We start from the raw sequence: 17724 nt of genomic DNA on the forward strand, positions 1-17724 counted from the left end.
CTGCGCATCAGGGTGAATGTCAGGCTTTATTGTAAAGTGCTTTGAGCGTCTCATGCCGATGGAAAACGCTATATAAATGCAGTCCATTTACCATTTAACATCACAGAATAATGATTTACTTCTCAAATGTACTGCATTTCTGTGCAGAAGCGGTGTTACTATTGCTCCTAATTCATCATCAATTGACTAACCATCCAGCAGGTGGCAGGCATGTCTATGAGATATTGTATATGCAAAACAAAGGTGCATTTTTGATCAAACTTCACCAAATGTGAAACAGTTCATCCTCATTATAAACTCTCTTAATCTGGCCAGTTTGAATTTAATTGCATTTATTAGTTTGATTTGTGGGTGATTCTTAGACTACAGGCACTTATGTCCTTTGATCATAGTTGTATGAAAAACAGAAAAAGGGGAAATTTCCACACTTTTATAGTTATCTTTACAATGAAAGTGTGTTAAGAAATTTATTCTAGTAGTCTGTGATGACTTTTTCCACCTTTTTTCAGCATCATTATATGCAAATATTGCCGTTTTGTGCTTGTCCCACACCCAGACTTTTGATCTTCAATGATAAAAATGAATGGTAAAGAAACATTTTTTCTAATGTTTTAAAATATCTCTGAATAAATATCAGTAAAAATAATCAAAACATAATTGGGGTAGTCAATGTCATACAACTGTTGTGATTTTTTAAACAAAATGTAGTTGTCCCACACTATTGCCGTAATTTCCACCACAAACACTGTAATGTCCCTTAAACAGTTTGTATGAAAGATTGTTTGGGTAGTTTCTACGGAGATAAACAGTGACATCAGAGCACATGTATATAGCTCCAAATCACAACAAACAGTTGCCCCAAGGCACTTTATATTGTAAGGCAATGGTGTGGTGGAAATTACATTACAAGGCCAATAGTGCCCGTAGTTAAAGAATCACCCCTGTGTTAAACTGGCGAGGTGGGCTTGTAATTTAGAGAGCGTATGCCAAAGCTGAGGAGAAGTTTATTTATTTCGATCCGGAGGGGAAAACCGTTTTAAGACGGCTGGTTGTTGTAGACGTACGAGTGGCAGTCAGCAGATAAATGGCCTTTTATCTGCCTTTATGAGCTCACACACTGTGACCTCTGCTGTCACGTCCGGGCAGACGTGTTTACCGCCGCTGCTGTCAGCACTGAAGCACCTCTCAGTCCCACGCCGAGAGAAAACATCACATTTCCTGTGGAAACATCTGTTAACTTTATCTCTGACTTGGCTGCTTCTCCACCAGAGACGAGTTATTTGACTCGCGGAATGGAACTCTGTGCCAAAGGAAGAGTTCAATTTAGGATGCAACATTTCTCAAATTTAAGCAGAACTGGCTGATATACAGTGGAAAGTTTGCGACTTCAAAAAGCGTGTTTTAAAGAATGAGAATAGAGAATAATCACATATTCATTTATTTATATTGTTATTTAATAATGTCACACGGGATAATGTTTAGTTTGTACAGGCCCAAAATAGTCCTGCTTCTTAAACAAGAATGACCTTTGACCTTGTAGCCTATTGTTAGAGGCCCATGCAGAAGGCGGGGCTTATTGAGCCAAAAAAAGAGGAAAGAAATGCAGCAATTTATCTGAAAATAAATAATTGCATCATGAAGTCGACGCATAATCCCAAATGAAAAGTGATACCTCTGTGGTTACCTGTTCCAACTGGATGGAAAACAAATAGAATTTTAAGTTATTCTCAATTTAATGTGTGCCAGTAAAGCAACATCAAAGATTCCAACAAACTTCGCCAACCTGCTGCCGTGTGCCGGGGTAACGCTCATCCTCCAAACACGCCCAACATGATGCAAACAGCACCCAGCTCACGGTGATCTCACAACTGCTTTCATTATGACACACATTCAGATGCAGCTCGAGGATACCTTTCTTGTTTAAATCCGTCCAAAATGTTCTAGTGATTTAACCAAATGGACCAACTGCTCAAAAGTAAATAATTTAAATAATTCATTTAGAAAATAATTTGTTTTGAAACACCGCAAGCAGTAAATGAAACAGTTGTATCAGAATATTATTTCTGCTTCAAATGGCTGCATAGTGAAATACGAAAGTTTTCACCATTTTCTATATGGTGGAAACATTAAAAGAAACAGTTATGTTATGAAACAGTTCCATTTCAAAAGATTCAAAATGCTAAATCAGATGGCCATTTAAAAAAAAAAAAATTACTAATTTATTTGGCAGCACAGTGGCTTAGTGGTTAGCACTGTTGCCTCAGAGCAAGAAGGCCATGGGATCGATTCCCACCTGTGGCCTATTGTGTGGAGTTTGCGTGTTCTCCCTGTGTTTGCTTGGGTTCCCTCCAGGTGCTCTGGCTTCCTCCCATATAGTTCCAGTTAGGTGAACTGGAAACTTTAAATTGTCTGTAGGTGTGCGTGGAGGTCTGAATGTGTTTGTCTATATGTGGCTATGTGACAAACTGGCCTCCTGTCCAGGGTGTATCCCGCCTCACACCCTGTGACTGCAGGGATAGGCTCCAGTGCCCTGTGGCCCTTAATTGGATTAAGCGGTTGAAGATGCGTGCGTGTCATTTAGTTTTACTATTTCAATGTGTGGTTTGTGAGGGAAAGACATTGTTTTGAAATGCTTTTTTTTTTTTTTTTTTAAAAAGGATAAAAACAATCAGTTCTCAAAAAGATTCACTAGTTTGAAACTTAAAGATTCATTTAGAAAATATTTATTTTTTAAAAACATTCCAAAGTAAATGAGACAAGTATATTAAATGATTCACATTCTTTGAGAAAAGAGGAAAAAAAATCGTTTTCAAAATGGTAAATAAATAAATAAAGTGGTTCGCAGTTTTAAAATGCTTTAAACACAAAGTGAACCAGTGACATTACAAAATCATTTCACGTGGAAATGTTTAAAATGTATCAAATGTTTCAGAAATGATTCACTACTTCAAAACAACTGAAACAATTTTGCCGTCTCAAAACACTTCAAAAGGTAAATGAAACAACTCCATAAAAAATTCTGAAAAAACAAAAGTTTTAAAATAACAATAACAAAAAGACAAGAAAAGCTAAATAAAACAGCTGGTTCACACAAAATTGCTTTCCTCTGCAGACCAAGATGGTTTTCTGCAGGTGTTAACTGCAGGAGATGTTAAGCATCAAAGGAGTTTTATAGGACTTATGTGATAAAGCTGCAGATACACACAACTCACACTTTCCCCCACGTCCCATCTCGGTAGTTACATGGAATAAGCTGAGCAAAACCTTATCTCTTCTTATCGGTTTGATTACCTGCAAAGCTTTGTGTGACCTTTTTGTCTGACCTTCTTATCGATGTTAAATGAGATGCGCAGCACAGCAGAGGTGAAAAGAGCTTTGGGTTTGTAAAACCCTGAACCAGCTAATGAGTTATAACATTTAAACATTTAAACACACACACACACACCAGTTCAGACAAGACTGAAATATTAAATCATTTACATATACTGTCTTTTGTTTGTCAGAGTTTGTGTCTCATTCTTTGTAACAGACCCGCAGACGTAGAAATGAGCATCACAAACACAATTACAAACACTCCAACACAGCGACAAACTGACAAATATCCAACCGGAACATGTTATTGTTGCCAGGAAACATTTGGACCCAGTTTAAAGCCGTTGTTTCATTGACGGCCGTTTTCTTCAGCTGCACTGACACCTACTGGTCAGAATTGATACTGAAGAAAATCAACCGATGATGCCCTTTTGTTGTGAAATGAAGTTGGCACCTTAAAACAGCTTTATAAAAAAGGTTCATTAAACGATTCATTAAAATTTGCTTACGAATAAAGGACAATGTTTAATTTTCTAAGACGATGACGCGAGCAAAAACCAACAGAGAGTTTTTCCCATCAGACACTGATGAGGAATCAACAAATACCAAACACAGCACTTAAAATTCACACTGAATGTGGCTTATCTATTTGTCTATACACTATGACTATAAATGTATTACTACTGATTATTTCTAGGCTTTGGAAAAGCCTAGATGTGTTCTGTAAATGCGATAAATAGATAGATAATAGATAGAGTCCATCACATCTGTGTTTAAAAACACATAACTCAAAAATAATAATTGCTATCATCTCGTAACTTGCTTGATTAAAAGGACTCAAATGAGGACAAACTCACTAAATTCAATAAACTTTGTGCTACAGATCAATCCAACAATCAATTTTGTTTTACCTATTTAATATCCCATAGCTGTATGTGCCACCTGCTGGATGTTTAGTGCATGTTGGATTGATGATAGATTAGGAGCAGGTGGAGTTGTCAGAGACAAAGACAAGTTGCTTCTGCACAGAATGTACTAAATCAAAAATAATCTCAACTTTCTAATTGTTTCGCAGAAGTTGTTCTACAACTTAATATCAGTCATACGTCCACACAAACTCTGTGGAAAGGATTTTGGATTAATTCAACTGTCTGTGTGTGCGCGCAGAGTGGGGTGGGGTGGGGGGGGGGGGAGCTCTTTCTGAACAAAAATGTATTCAGTCAGAGAAATTGTTTGACAATGGTGATATTCTAGATCCACAACCCTGCAGAAATGATTTTGTATAAATGCAGCAGAAGCAGACACTTCTTTCTCTCTCCTTCACTCTTGGTCAACATGTGTGGTTTTGAAGTAACATGATGCTGGAAATGAGTTTGTTTGTCAGTGTGTTTATTTGCAAAGCCTAGGTTTGGTGGTTTGTTGCTTGTGTTATGATACAGGTTATAATAAATGGATTTGGTTCAGGGCAGTTGACAGGATTAGACTCAGGGTTATACCAATTTATACACTTGGCTGACTCACTCAACAGCTAATATATAATGCCTGGTAGCCAGTGGTAACATGCCACAGTGTTCATGTGATATACACTAAGAAAGTCGTGAAAAAGCTTTGAGAGCTGTGTCCTCATATTTGGTGCAATGATATATAGACTTAAGGATACGACTTCTACAACAGTAATTCAGTCAACCAGTGATTACTTAAATTTGAACGCTCATGCATTACCATATGGCTGGGTCGTTTACAGTGGTGGGCATACCTAACCAAAAAGCTAGCTTTGCTATCCATTAAACCGCTAACTGAACGTTAACTTTTCTAACACTATACCGATACCCGCTAAAATATTTAGCAGAAGTACTACTAACTTTTAGTATTGCTCGGCCGCGGTCACATCGGATTACACTGTCAGCTACTGATAAGCCAGTTTTGAGTTTAAGCGCCACAGGGCTGCTGGCATTCCCAGGATCACAAAGACAAATGACACAGAAAAAAATAAGTAAATAAAAAAATAAAACCACAACAACTGTCATGTTTATCGAAAGCAGTAGATTGCTGTATTAGAAGTCACTGTTTATAACTGTTAACAGAGATACCGCTCACCCATACTGCGTTCGCAAACACAAAACAAATGCACCAAAAATAAAGAAATAAAAATACTTACTTTTGAACTGCTTACATTCTGTTTTTGTCCACAGTGCAACTTCTTTTGGCTCTGTGTTGCAACAACAGCATTGTCTTCTTACCATGGCTTGTGTGCTTTAAACTGTGAGCCGGAAGTGTTAGCTAGCTCTCTGCGTTCATAAACAGGAACTAAACGTATATTTAAGGTTTACAAATGTTTTTGACCGTTAATTTACTCACTTTACAGCAAAAAAAATGCTCGTGGACTGAAAGTTAGCAGAACTAAATTTACTGGAAGTTATTAGTCCGCTGATGGTTTCAAGTTAGCTGAAAAGCTAATCCGTTAACTAAAAACGTAACTTCACTAATTAGCAATTAGCGGATTAGCAGAACTGTGCCCACCAATGGCTGTTTTTATATTGAGCCATTGGAAGTTACATTTGGAAGTGGCTCCCACCGAGCTGTAATTCCAGCTTATCAGCTCATTCGGACGCCACACAACTCAAGTTCATAGTCCAAGATGGCTGCTCCAAGCATTAGCAATAATTGAAAGCAGTAGTTAACATGCTTACATCACATTTTAGTCCTGATTATTCCTGATTATGCGACAAAGTTAGGGTTAAGTCAGTGAGTCTGCAAAATTTCCTCAAAGCCATAAAAACTATGTCATATTAAACTGTGCAATTTTGTGTACAGGCAGGACTATGAAACCTCCAACTTTGGGCAATCTTGTCATCTTTTAATGTGCCCAAGACAACCTAGAGGAAAGTGCTATACAGGCCTATCGGGCCATTGATCAGCACCATAGCATAAAGTGGGTGAGAATCTACAACTCCCCCATCGCAGGTTACTTCCTCACCCAAGACCGATACCCATTAATAGCTGGGTGGACTGGGACAATGCAGATGAAGTGTGTTCTTGAAGGACACAGACTGACAGCTTGCGGTAAACATCTCGGTCTATATGTTGGTAGTCTAACTCCTATCCCACAGAGCCACCTGTCTCTGCAACAATGACCATAACATAATAAACTATCGAGTTATTCGTGAAGCCTTGTTATGAGTTTCAGGGTGCTTATGAGCACAAAGGTCACTGCTACTCGAGTTCCAGCTTAAATTTTTTTCTTGACAAAGTGGTGCATTGATAGATTGATGTTGATTATAGTAAATCCCATCTCTCCATCTTCTGCTTCCTCTACTATGTCAGTCTCTGTTGGAGCAATGCCCCAAATGGACAGCAGGTGTGCTCTGTAGCACTGCAGTGGATTGGGTGCTGCAGTGTGTGTGTGTGTGTGTGTGTGTGTGTGTGTGTGTGTGTGTGTGTGTGTGTGTGTGTGTGTGTGTGTGTGTGTGTGTGTGTGTGTGTGTGTGTACATGCGTCAGCAGCTGGGACAGCCTGGCTTGCCTTCCATCTCGGCCACTGCTGCCGCTGCCACTCTGTGGGAGGTGAGGAGGAGACAGAGGGGAAGGAGGGAGAGATGGAGTCGAGTCCCAAATAGAGCCATGGGGGCTGAGGTTGGGGCTGGGCCCCTCTTTGCTATAAATACGCTGGCCGCCTGGAGGTTCGGGTTGGTGGTTGGAGTTTGGGACCAGCAGCCTCACCGCTACTGCAGCCTTCCTCAAGGCGGCCTTCTCCACCTACACATCATCCTCATCCTGGTCGTCAGTGTTCTCAGCATCTAAGATGCCTCGGGTGGATGCAGACCTCAAACTGGACTTAAAGATGTCCTCTTTAGACCCAAGAGGAGCAGCCTGAAGAGTCGCTCAGAGGTGGGTCACTATTGTTACCTTACCTCTCAGAAGAGTCTATGTCTGACACTCAGCGTCTACAGTTACGCGTCAGCGGCGAATGATGTAATAAGGACATTAAGTATTTAAACATGGGGGGTGGGGAGGACTTTGAGGCCTTCTTGTCAAATCCTCAATGCCACAATCATATCATCTTCATTAAAAGGAAGTATCAAATACGACGTTCTACTAATGTTTCGTACAATGTTAGTAGATGCCCAAAGCTTTCGGTACTCAGGAAGCAAAGACGGCCGCTGAAAGAAGCAAAAGCTCAGTGCGTAAAGCAAAACAGGCGCATAAACTCAAATTAAAAAGCTTGTGACATACACATCTTTAGCTAAGGTGACCGTCACGGGACTGGTACCGGCCAGCACACCACACCAGTGGATCTATGGAGGTGGTGGTGGGGGGTTGGTAAACAATATTAGCCTTCTCAGAAGCCTGGTTTAAAAATAGAACTGTGATACAGTCAGCTGGGGCACATTTACGTGACAGATATCAGTACCAACCTGACCTGATACTCAAACATACACAAAAAAAAAAATACTTCAGCATGCAAGTACAGGCATTTGGAGTGTCTTTAAATTCTGATATAGACACGTCTTAATAATCGCTCCCCAACAGTTTTTCCTTGCTTTGACCTCTGAATAAATAGCCTTCTGACAAACCAACCAAAATGACTGCAGGTCTGCACAAGGTGACTTTGATGCAGCGATGCGCTTCGTGAGCAGCGGCCGGAAATCCACCTGCCAAGGATAAACCAGGCAGACAATTACACGGCTATTTAGAGATGGGGGGGGGGGTGAACATCATGGAAGATGGAGATAATCAATAACAAGAAGGCCACACCACATTACATCAAATCAGGAAAATGTTGGGATGGTATGGAGAATGGGGCGGGGTGGTGGTGTTGGGGGGCGCAGTTTGACTTTGATTTCATTGCAGCCAGTATGAACGAAAGATATTTCATATCTTGTCTGGACACCTTCACTTCATTTGTTAATGTTTGTGTATCCCTGCATTTACAGCCTGCAACACTTTCCGAACAAAAAAAACCTGAGAAACTAAAACATTTACCACTTTCTAATGTTGCCTTCCTTCTCACAACACTAAAGAGGCATCTTTGCATTTAGGATACTAAGCCATGAAGATGTGCAATACGAGACATCTCTTGTACCTGCATTAATGGTAAATGTCCAAGTGGAGATATTACTCCATTTCAAGAACTTTGAGTACAGGCTGCTGTCGGACACAAAGACAACCAACCCATCTATATACTAAAAGGCAAGTGGCCTCTGTGTGTTTATGTTTTTCTAGAGCATCAATTGAATTCAGAAAGAGCTGACTTTCGTCTTTCGGCATACTTATATATTTTTTTCCCCACGAGGATTCAAGTCATGAAAACAGCAAGGTGACTGGACCAATATTTTCTGAGAAATCAGTCATGTTTTGAAAACAACTGGCCTGTTTATGTCACATTTCCACCATAAGAGGTCTGTATTTCAAAATAAAAGCCTGCGAGGTTTCTGTCTGTCCGTCCTCTAAATCCCAGACAGCAGATGTGTGCATGTGACCCCAAACCCATAATTAACATGTAACAAACCCATAATTAACATGGGTAGGGAGAGTTCCCATGGGATAAAAAAAGCTTTTTAACCTACCATCCCTGGTTCTCAAGACCAGCACCTAAATGGCTCTACTCTACTCTTTTCTACTCTCCTATTTTACTCTTCCTTTTTAGATATACCTTTGTATACTGGCATAGTTCCACCTTAGAATTGGAATATAATATATAAGATATACCTTAGTGATTTTTCATGTTCACACTCTGGACAAAACAGCAGCATTACAGTGTCTCACACAGGCCAAAAAAAAAAAAAAAGAAGAAAAAAAAAAGATCTAATGTGAACACTTGGTGCAAGTCCAAAACTTCAGTTATTTGTAAATTCATTACATAGAATATCGCTCTGGTTAAGCAGCTTCAGAAAAGCTTATTGACAACAAAAATTCATTTTAGAAAATTGAACACAACTGAAACAGATTAAACCTTCAACAAAGACTTTCACAAAAGCCAAGAAAATTTTTCTCTGTTAATACTTTAAAAAAAATGTAGCACAACTGTAAACACATTTGCCTTTTGCCCAAACATCAGCTGTCCTCTGTATATACAAACAACCACATCTAGAACCTGTGGTTCCCCACAGGTCAATGTTCTAGTTGCATATAACAGCAGATACCACAGACCTGTCACCTGCTGAACACTGACACCTGCTGGACATGTTTGGGCTTGTTGCAGCGAATAATCATTACATGCGTGCTGGAAATTAGAAACAGGTGTGTTTGAAACAAATATACACCGTGAAATGAGCTCATTTGTCAGTTTCTTGCATTCCCAAAGTCCAAGTGTGGTGGCTGTCATGGCCGCCTCTGCTTGTGACCATTATTTTACACCAAATCAGAAACTATTAACTGTTAATTCTGTACTTTCAATTGGGGCTGTACTGTGAGTTAGCATCAGCCTAATAATACTACCACAAATTACACTGTGGTTCAGCTAGTGATTGCAGCTTTGGACTCAAATTAATTTGGGGGTAAATAACTGGCCATTTATGTAACTGTCAAAGTTGATTTCAAAATAAAGCACAGCTTATGCAGTCAGGGTGTTTTTCTGAAAGTTTCACCTGGATTATGACGGATAGGCATACTCCTTCTCCTCCACAGACAACTCCTCTTTAGCCATTTTAATTTAAAATAATTGGTCAGACTCAGATTGTACTGTATGCTGTCTGATAATTATTCCAGCACACATTCAGCTGGACGTGCAGTGAACAGATTCAGAGGGTCGTGTCCGGGGCTCACCATTAGCTGCTCAAAGACAAACGTCAAACTTTAGAGGAAGCAGAGCTGATCACTTTACCATGTGAGTGTGTGTGTGTCTTATGATTACTGTGTATGAAAAAGAATAAACACATGTTTTTGTCCTCAGGTGGACCTTCAGAGGACCTTTACATTCCGCAACTCCAAACAGACCTACACTGGCATCCCCATCATCGCTGCCAACATGGATACCACAGGAACCTTTGAGATGGCTCGTGTCCTCAGTAAAGTGAGTGTGAACTAGGTGACAGCATTCATCACCGGCCGACTAAAGAGAACAAAGTCTTAATAGAGCAGCAGACAAGAGAATATTTAGAGTGGATCCTGCAAATGGTGATAAAAGCATCAAATTCGGCACAAATACTCCTTAGACATTCCTCTTTTGATTGGCCACTTGACTTTTCAGTTAGCAGTCAGGTAGGGGTCAATTGAAGAATTATACAGGGGTCCAAATTAGAGATGCCCCAATCATATTGAAAGCTATAACACATTATTTGTCTGATCATAAGGATTCCAAAAAGGTATAGTTTGGAGTATCTGTGGACTGAATTCTATGGAGTTATGGGATTAAAAACAGCAAGAATGGTGTCAAAAGTCAGTGTCAGTTTGTACAGGGTCAAAAGTTAAAGTTATTCAAGTTTTGGTAAAACGTGATGCAGATTACACTATGTAACAAATTTTTATTTTTGTTTTGTTCCTGGGTACACAGCGTGTTTTCCTAACCTATGTCATAAATAATAGAAAATAGCTGTTATTCCACAGAAACTTTGCTTCTGTGATCAGGACAATGATATTTTGAAATTTGTCCGTTTTCAAGAATATTCTCGATTCGCCTTCACTACTACTGAGTAGTCTTCTAGAATATTCTTTAACTGCTAGAACTGTGCAGAATTTTCTAGAAGTTTCCAGAATTATCTAGAAATTTCAAGGAACTTTTAGAACTTTCTAGAATGTAAAAAAAAAAATTAAATAAATAAAATCAAAGTTTGTGCTGAATGTAGTCATTTTTCCATAGACTTTAGACATAAGCAGTTGAAATATAACACTTAGAAGCCAGGAACAAAAATTGTGTTACGTAGTGTTATTAGTTGAGTTAACAGGGTTGTAAAAAAAAAAAAAAATAGTTTGGACCATGTGTCATGCTTAGTTATCGTGTTACGGGGTAACATATGTCACATGTCATAGAATCCAATGGACGTCAACCTTGTTTGACCTTTACTTTGGAGACCAAGCATTCAACACTGTCAAACTATTCCATTTATTAATCCTATTAGCTCAACCAGTAATTTGCATCACTTTTTACAAAAATTGGAGCAACTTTAACATTTCACCCCTGTTGACTGTTTCAGTTATGTGCTGCACTATAAAAGTTATCGGCCTGCAGAACGCTGCTGTTCCAGATATGCAAAACAAGTAGAAGTGAGTGTGGTTTAAGCTGATAATGGGAAAGAAGAACGAGACCGGAGCTGGGTTGATATGGAAACCACAGTGGTTCAACAATCTAATGTTTGTTTTCTCTTATTTTTCATCTCTACCTCTAGCACACCCTCTTCACAGCCGTTCATAAGCACTACTCTGTGGAAGACTGGACAAACTTTGCGGATAATCATCCAGAATGTTAGATGTAAGCGCACAAAAGCATCACTTCTGAATTTTTTTTTTTTTTCCTCCTTTCCGACTTCTTCCAGTGAATTCTGGTGTTCATCAAGGATGTGTTTCTGGATCCTCCTCGGTTCAGTGCTTGTCTGGACTGGGTGTTGGGTCGTGGAGACCAGCAGCTTAGGTGCCCTTGTTAGTGATGAAAGGTTTACTGATGTTGACTTTGTGGACTGCGGAGTCAGTGGATACTTTACGCGCACCACTTGAGATGTTGAGGAATGTGAGTGTCTGGCTTTGTGAATGTCCTGGATCAAGACTAAGATCCAGGCTTTCAATGACATCCTGGACTTGGCCATCAGAAGGGTATCTCTGTGTGGTAAAATTGTTGAACTTGTAGAGATGTTCACTTATATCAGCAATGAAAATCATGTCTCGGCCCTAGAGCTTTGAGATGGAGAGATACCTGGGAAGAGTTTATGGAGTAATGAGATTGCTGGCCAGAGTTGCCTGCAAATGCTGATATCTTTGCTGGAGAATGAAGGTCTAACGCTTGGTCTTGTGGCGACCTGTCTTACTGCATGGATGTGAGAGATGGACACTTTCCCATGACCTCAGGCAACAATTAGATGTCTTCGTGGGTCCTTGGATACCATGGAATGACTGGTTCAAACAAACTGTTACTTAGGGGGAATAAGATGTAATGTATCACCTGCATTGTGAGGGAGCATCAACTACAAGATTTTGGCCATGTGACAAAATTTTTTTGTGCATGATCCGCCAGGACCCAAGGTTGGAGAAGCCCACAGCGATGGACCAGTTGTCTGCCAGGGTGGTTGATATCCAGGGCACAAGGCTGTTTCATAATGTGGCGTATGCAGTGATGTGTGGCACCACTGCATCTTCCAGACCTGTTTTTTTTTACATTTTGGTATACTTTCCTCTTCACAGCACGTGGCTGCTAGCTCAGGCAGCGGCAGTGCAGATCTGGAGATGCTGTGCGCCATCTTAAAAGCCATCCCAGCTCTGAAGTACATCTGCCTGGATGTGGCCAATGGCTACTCAGAGTACTTTGTGGAGTTTGTCAAGAAGTCAGAGAGAAGTTCCCCAAACACACCATCATGGTAAGATCAACAGTGCTGGCAGTCTGAGGGTGTATTTCATCTAGGAGTGCACGTGAGAAGTAACTGTGTGCATCACAGGCTGGGAACGTGGTAACGGGAGAGATGGTGGAGGAGCTCATTCTCTCTGGTGCTGACATCATCAAAGTGGGTATTGGACCAGGTGGGTGGCTGCCAGAAGTCTACGTCCCTGTGAGGTCTAAAATTGCAAACACAGCAGGGTGTACAGTATGTAGGAGCATGAACATTAAAGTGGATTTGTCTCATGGCTGCACTGTGGACACCGCAGGGTCGGTGTGCACAACCCGAATCAAGACAGGCGTCGGATACCCACAACTCAGTGCTGTTATAGAGTGCGCAGACTCCGCTCACGGACTCAAAGGACACATTATCTCTGTGAGTTACACACCATCACTCACCAGAAAACTACAAAATAACCCACCAGCTTCTGTCCATCTGCTCACTGACTACAGTATTTTAATACTTCCTGGCAAATACTGCGGCAAGTAACGAAAATATGATGTGTAGTAAATTATCAGTTTGAATGTTGCTCTGGAGGCTCCGGCCTCATTATTTATGCGGGTGATATAATTAAAAGTTTATCCTTCAATTTTAAACGGTCTATCATGGTACTGGATTTTTTTTTTTTTCCAATGTATGCATTGTAAAGTAGCCATTACCAAACTTTTAATGACAACTTTAACTGACATGAGACTCAGATGTATTTTATTGGTTTTTATTAATCACCATCTCATAACCATTATTATCTATATTATAAGAGCCAAAGTGTGTGTGCGGCTTCAATCACAGAGAAACTGGAGAGAGCTGATATTTTCCGTTTGGTATGCTTATCTATTTTGGGTTAAGGATGAACAGTGCAAAACAGAAAGTTGATAGGCCTAATATTTTTAGAGAAATTAGCAATATTGGCTAACACCAGTTAACAATGGATGTTGTACTGCAATGCACCATGGGAGTTTAGGGTTTTGAATGTTATTGATATTTGTGTTTTTGTACTTCAATTGGTTTAGTCAGTTTACTCAAGTGTCATCTTGCCGTTACCCATGAGTGAGAAGTGTATTACGTTTTATGTCTTCCACCACAGTCTTTGTTTGTGGGTGTGTAATAATAAAAGCACCTGCTTGGGGCAAAATGCAGAAAAGACAAAAAGCTATGGCTTGGGTTTCTTTTCTGCACAGCTCGCCACAATATATTAAAAGGGTAGAGACATCTCTTTAAATGTATGCGTGCATGGGACAGCTGACATTTGGTATGCTTATGTATTTTGGGTCAAGGATGAATGCTGCCAAAATGTAATGGTGATACGACTAATATTTTTAGAGAAACTATGAATATTAGCTAACAACACTGAACAAATGGAAGGTGATAATTACTTTCTTGACTCACACGCCATTCCAGCGGTACATCATCTATATATTAATAGCATGCGTGTGTGATTTTATTTTGTAACTTGAAGTACATAATTGTAAATACTTTAAAAATATATGGATGACAAGAAAGTGAAAACACATTTCATTGTGGTCCATTTCAAAACCACATGACAAAGTATAATAATAAAATAATAATAGTGTGTTCATGATAACACAGGGGTGGGCGTCGAGGGCCGAGACACTGCAGGTTTTCCGTGCAACCAATCACCTCAGCAGGTGGGTTGCTGATGAGCTTCTGCTCTGAACATAAACACCTGGTTGTCAATGAAATCACCTGCTGAAACATCTGATCTTTAATGAAATCACCTGCTGAGGCGATTGGTTGCACGGAAAACCTGCAGTGTCTCGGCCCTCGATGCCCACCCCTGTGATAACAGGAACCTAAACAATTTATAAATACATTAAGACAGTAAATTAACATTAAAACATTCTGTAGAAACTTGCGTAATAATTTGCACAATTTATTAGCACCCTTGAAAAATGTCAGCTACCTGTTTTATAAACACTACCCAATCTATAGGCCGTGGATCCCCATCGGTAACACACCAGTTAATTTATTTTACATCATTTTACACTTTTATTACAAAATTGGAAATCAAATCTTAAAATTTATGACCTACCTGTAGCACCTTGAGGCCCTCTAGAGGGCGGCAGCACACATAGAGCCAGTGTCTCACGCACTCAATCATCTTCAACCGCTTACTCCAATTAATGGTCACAGGGAGGCTGGAGCCTACTCCAGCACTCACAGGCATGAGGCGGGATACACCCTGGACTGGCCCTGGCCAGTCTGTCACAGGGCCACATATTGACAAACACATTCACATGCACACCTACAGAGAATTTAAAGTTTCCACCCGACCTGACCTGCATGTCTTTGGATGTGGGAGGAAGCCGGAGCACACCCGGAAGGAACCCAAGCAACACGGGAGAACATGCACACTCCACACACAAAGGCCACAGGTGGGAATCGATCCCATTACCTTCTTGCTGTGAGGCAACAGTGCTAACCACTAAGCCACCATCCTGCCAATTAGTGTTCTCATTCTAAATAGTGAAACACAAAATATTTCATAACTTTCTGCCTATTCTTATAGTGTAATTTAAAAATATATATTTGTGAAACATAAAAAGGGTTTTCTGGAAGAAAACAGATCAAGTATCCAATCTGCCTTCTGGTGAACTGCAGGTGATTTTCACATCTTTTAAAGGAAAATTCTACTTGTTCCTGTCCACTGCAAAGTTGTATACTGATGGATGCAGCAGACAAAAGCTGCAAAGTATGCACAGTTGCTCCAATTACACCCACTCAAATCCTCTTGCGTCACTCAGGTTTTGAGAACTGCCAACAACTTGACAGAATTATCATACTGTGTGTATGTTTTAATGATATATATGTATGAATGAAGTCCAAAACATTGTGACTTGAAAATGTCTTGTCTAAAAACAAAACTAGTGATAAACTGCTGACTTATAGTACGGTATTAATAATCCCTAGATCGTCCAATTACTTATGGACCCAGGAAATTAAAGGACCATAAGCCACAACCTGAAAAATGAAGCCAACACAGAAGTGACAAACTCTGCAGTTCCTTGAATGTCCTCTTGAGGCTGACTCCAAGAGTGAGCAACTCCCCATAGACACCCAGGGTTAAAATCTCCAACTTTACAGCACAAAAACAACAAACTGTATTTACAGCCTGGTTTTGGTCTCTATAACTAGTTTCCTCTCATCATGGACAATTACATGTGGGGAGAATTTAAATCATAATTCATCAATGTGAACTATTTTAAGCCATAAATTTATTTTGGGGTGTGGTCAATTTGAGTATGTGGATTGTCTATTAAAAAAAATTACAAATTCCTAAATAATTACTGTAAGATTTGAGGTAACCTCCTTGAATTAAAGCTGAAAGTCTGCACATCCATCTTTATTGTTTCATTTCACCTACATTGTGGTTTGTGTGCAAAAGTAAAACTGAAATAAAGAAATGGTGTAACTGTCCACAAACTTATGACTCAGATGTTCGTTTCATCTGTACAGGATGGTGGCTGCAGCTGTCCAGGTGACGTAGCAAAGGCTTTTGGTAAGTAAACAAATCCTCCTCTAGATTATAATTCGACATATTTGTGCTTCAGTCCACCCACGTTTCTGAAGAGCTAATTGTGAGACGAGATCTTCAGACACTCAATCTTCACCTCAGGGCTGGAGCTGACTTCGTGATGAGTGGAGGAATGCTGGCAGGCCACGATCAGTGCTCCGGGGAGATCATCGAGAAGAACGGCAAGAAGTACAAACTCTTCTACGGGATGAGCTCGGACACAGCCATGAAGAAATATGTTTGGGGGAGTCGCCGAGTACAGGTGAGAGAAAGTGCTTTTAAACTTACATTTGTGTGGTACTCATAACTGCAACCTCATCTTTAATAAGAGTGACTGAGAGAATTAGGTGACTTTTCCTACCGTTTGGCCTCTGTGCTCCGCCCTCAGGGCTTCCGAGGGGAGGACGGTGGAGGTTCCCTACAGGGGGGATGTGGAGAACACCATCCATGATGTGTTGGGGGGCCTGCGTTCCACCTGCACCTACGTTGGTGCTGCCAAGCTGAAAGAGCTGAGCCGCAGAACCACCTTCATCCGAGTCACGCAACAGTCGAGCCAAATGTTCACCTAACAGGGCTTAGAGCACTCTACTGGTTTCTCTCAGGATATCTGCTGTAGTTTGTCTATCAAGTGAACTGAAAGCTTGACTTGAAACATCACACACACACACACACACACACACACACACACACACACCACACACACACACACACACACACACACACACACACACACACACACCACACACACACACACACACACACACACACACACACACACACCACACACACACACACACACAGAGATCACCTGACCCAACCTAGAGTGTGTGTTAGATGCAACAAAGGTGCAGTTGAAGTAGATGTACCCGTGTCATATTAAAGTCACATGAACGTTTTGAGCCTAAGGGCAGATATTCTGCAAATCACACCTTCAGTTTGTGTGTGTTGATACAAATTATTTATGAACAATGTAACAAATACAGGAAATAAAAGCAGCAAGAATACAAAGTATTTATATCACAACATATTAGGGCCATGTGGGTAAAATAAAAGATTATTAGAGAATGTTTGAATTTTCCCTCATACATTTATGATTTATATAATCCCAGATGTTTTCTCATAACTTTACTTTATAATCTCAGAGACTGAGGTGTTATAAATGTATTACTTTATAATCTCTTAGAATATCAGAGTTTCTCTCATGAACTTATTTAATAGTCTCAGAGTGAGTTCTTTCTCATACATTTATCAGTTTTTATAACATTTAGGACTTCGTAATCTCAGATTATGAGTTTTTCTTATAAAGCAAGAATATCAGATTTCCTCAGATTTCGCATCTTTTAATCTTGCACATTTCTGA

The 17724-nt window shown here is 40.1% G+C and overlaps 1 protein-coding gene and 1 long non-coding RNA gene across 2 annotated transcripts; one reads left to right on the forward strand and one right to left on the reverse strand.

Annotated features, from left to right (window-relative positions):
- Window positions 1-591: 591 nt before the first annotated feature.
- On the reverse strand, window positions 592-17228 carry LOC117501623. The gene is made up of 3 exons (XR_004558052.1): window positions 17145-17228; window positions 738-745; window positions 592-603 (listed from the first exon to the last, which is right to left on the reverse strand). It is a non-coding gene; the product is annotated as an uncharacterized LOC117501623 (long non-coding RNA).
- On the forward strand, window positions 6750-16998 carry gmpr (guanosine monophosphate reductase). Its single transcript, XM_034160541.1, is given in 11 exon segments — window positions 6750-7144; window positions 7147-7199; window positions 10204-10323; window positions 12642-12777; window positions 12780-12814; window positions 12893-12974; window positions 13101-13207; window positions 16307-16349; window positions 16466-16605; window positions 16607-16626; window positions 16753-16998. Coding segments are annotated over 11 exon segments (948 nt in total). The 5' UTR covers window positions 6750-7113; the 3' UTR covers window positions 16934-16998.
- Window positions 17229-17724: the final 496 nt, after the last annotated feature.

Source organism: Thalassophryne amazonica, chromosome 20 (assembly GCF_902500255.1).
Source record: "Thalassophryne amazonica chromosome 20, fThaAma1.1, whole genome shotgun sequence".
In the NCBI taxonomy this organism is placed as follows: domain Eukaryota; kingdom Metazoa; phylum Chordata; class Actinopteri; order Batrachoidiformes; family Batrachoididae; genus Thalassophryne; species Thalassophryne amazonica.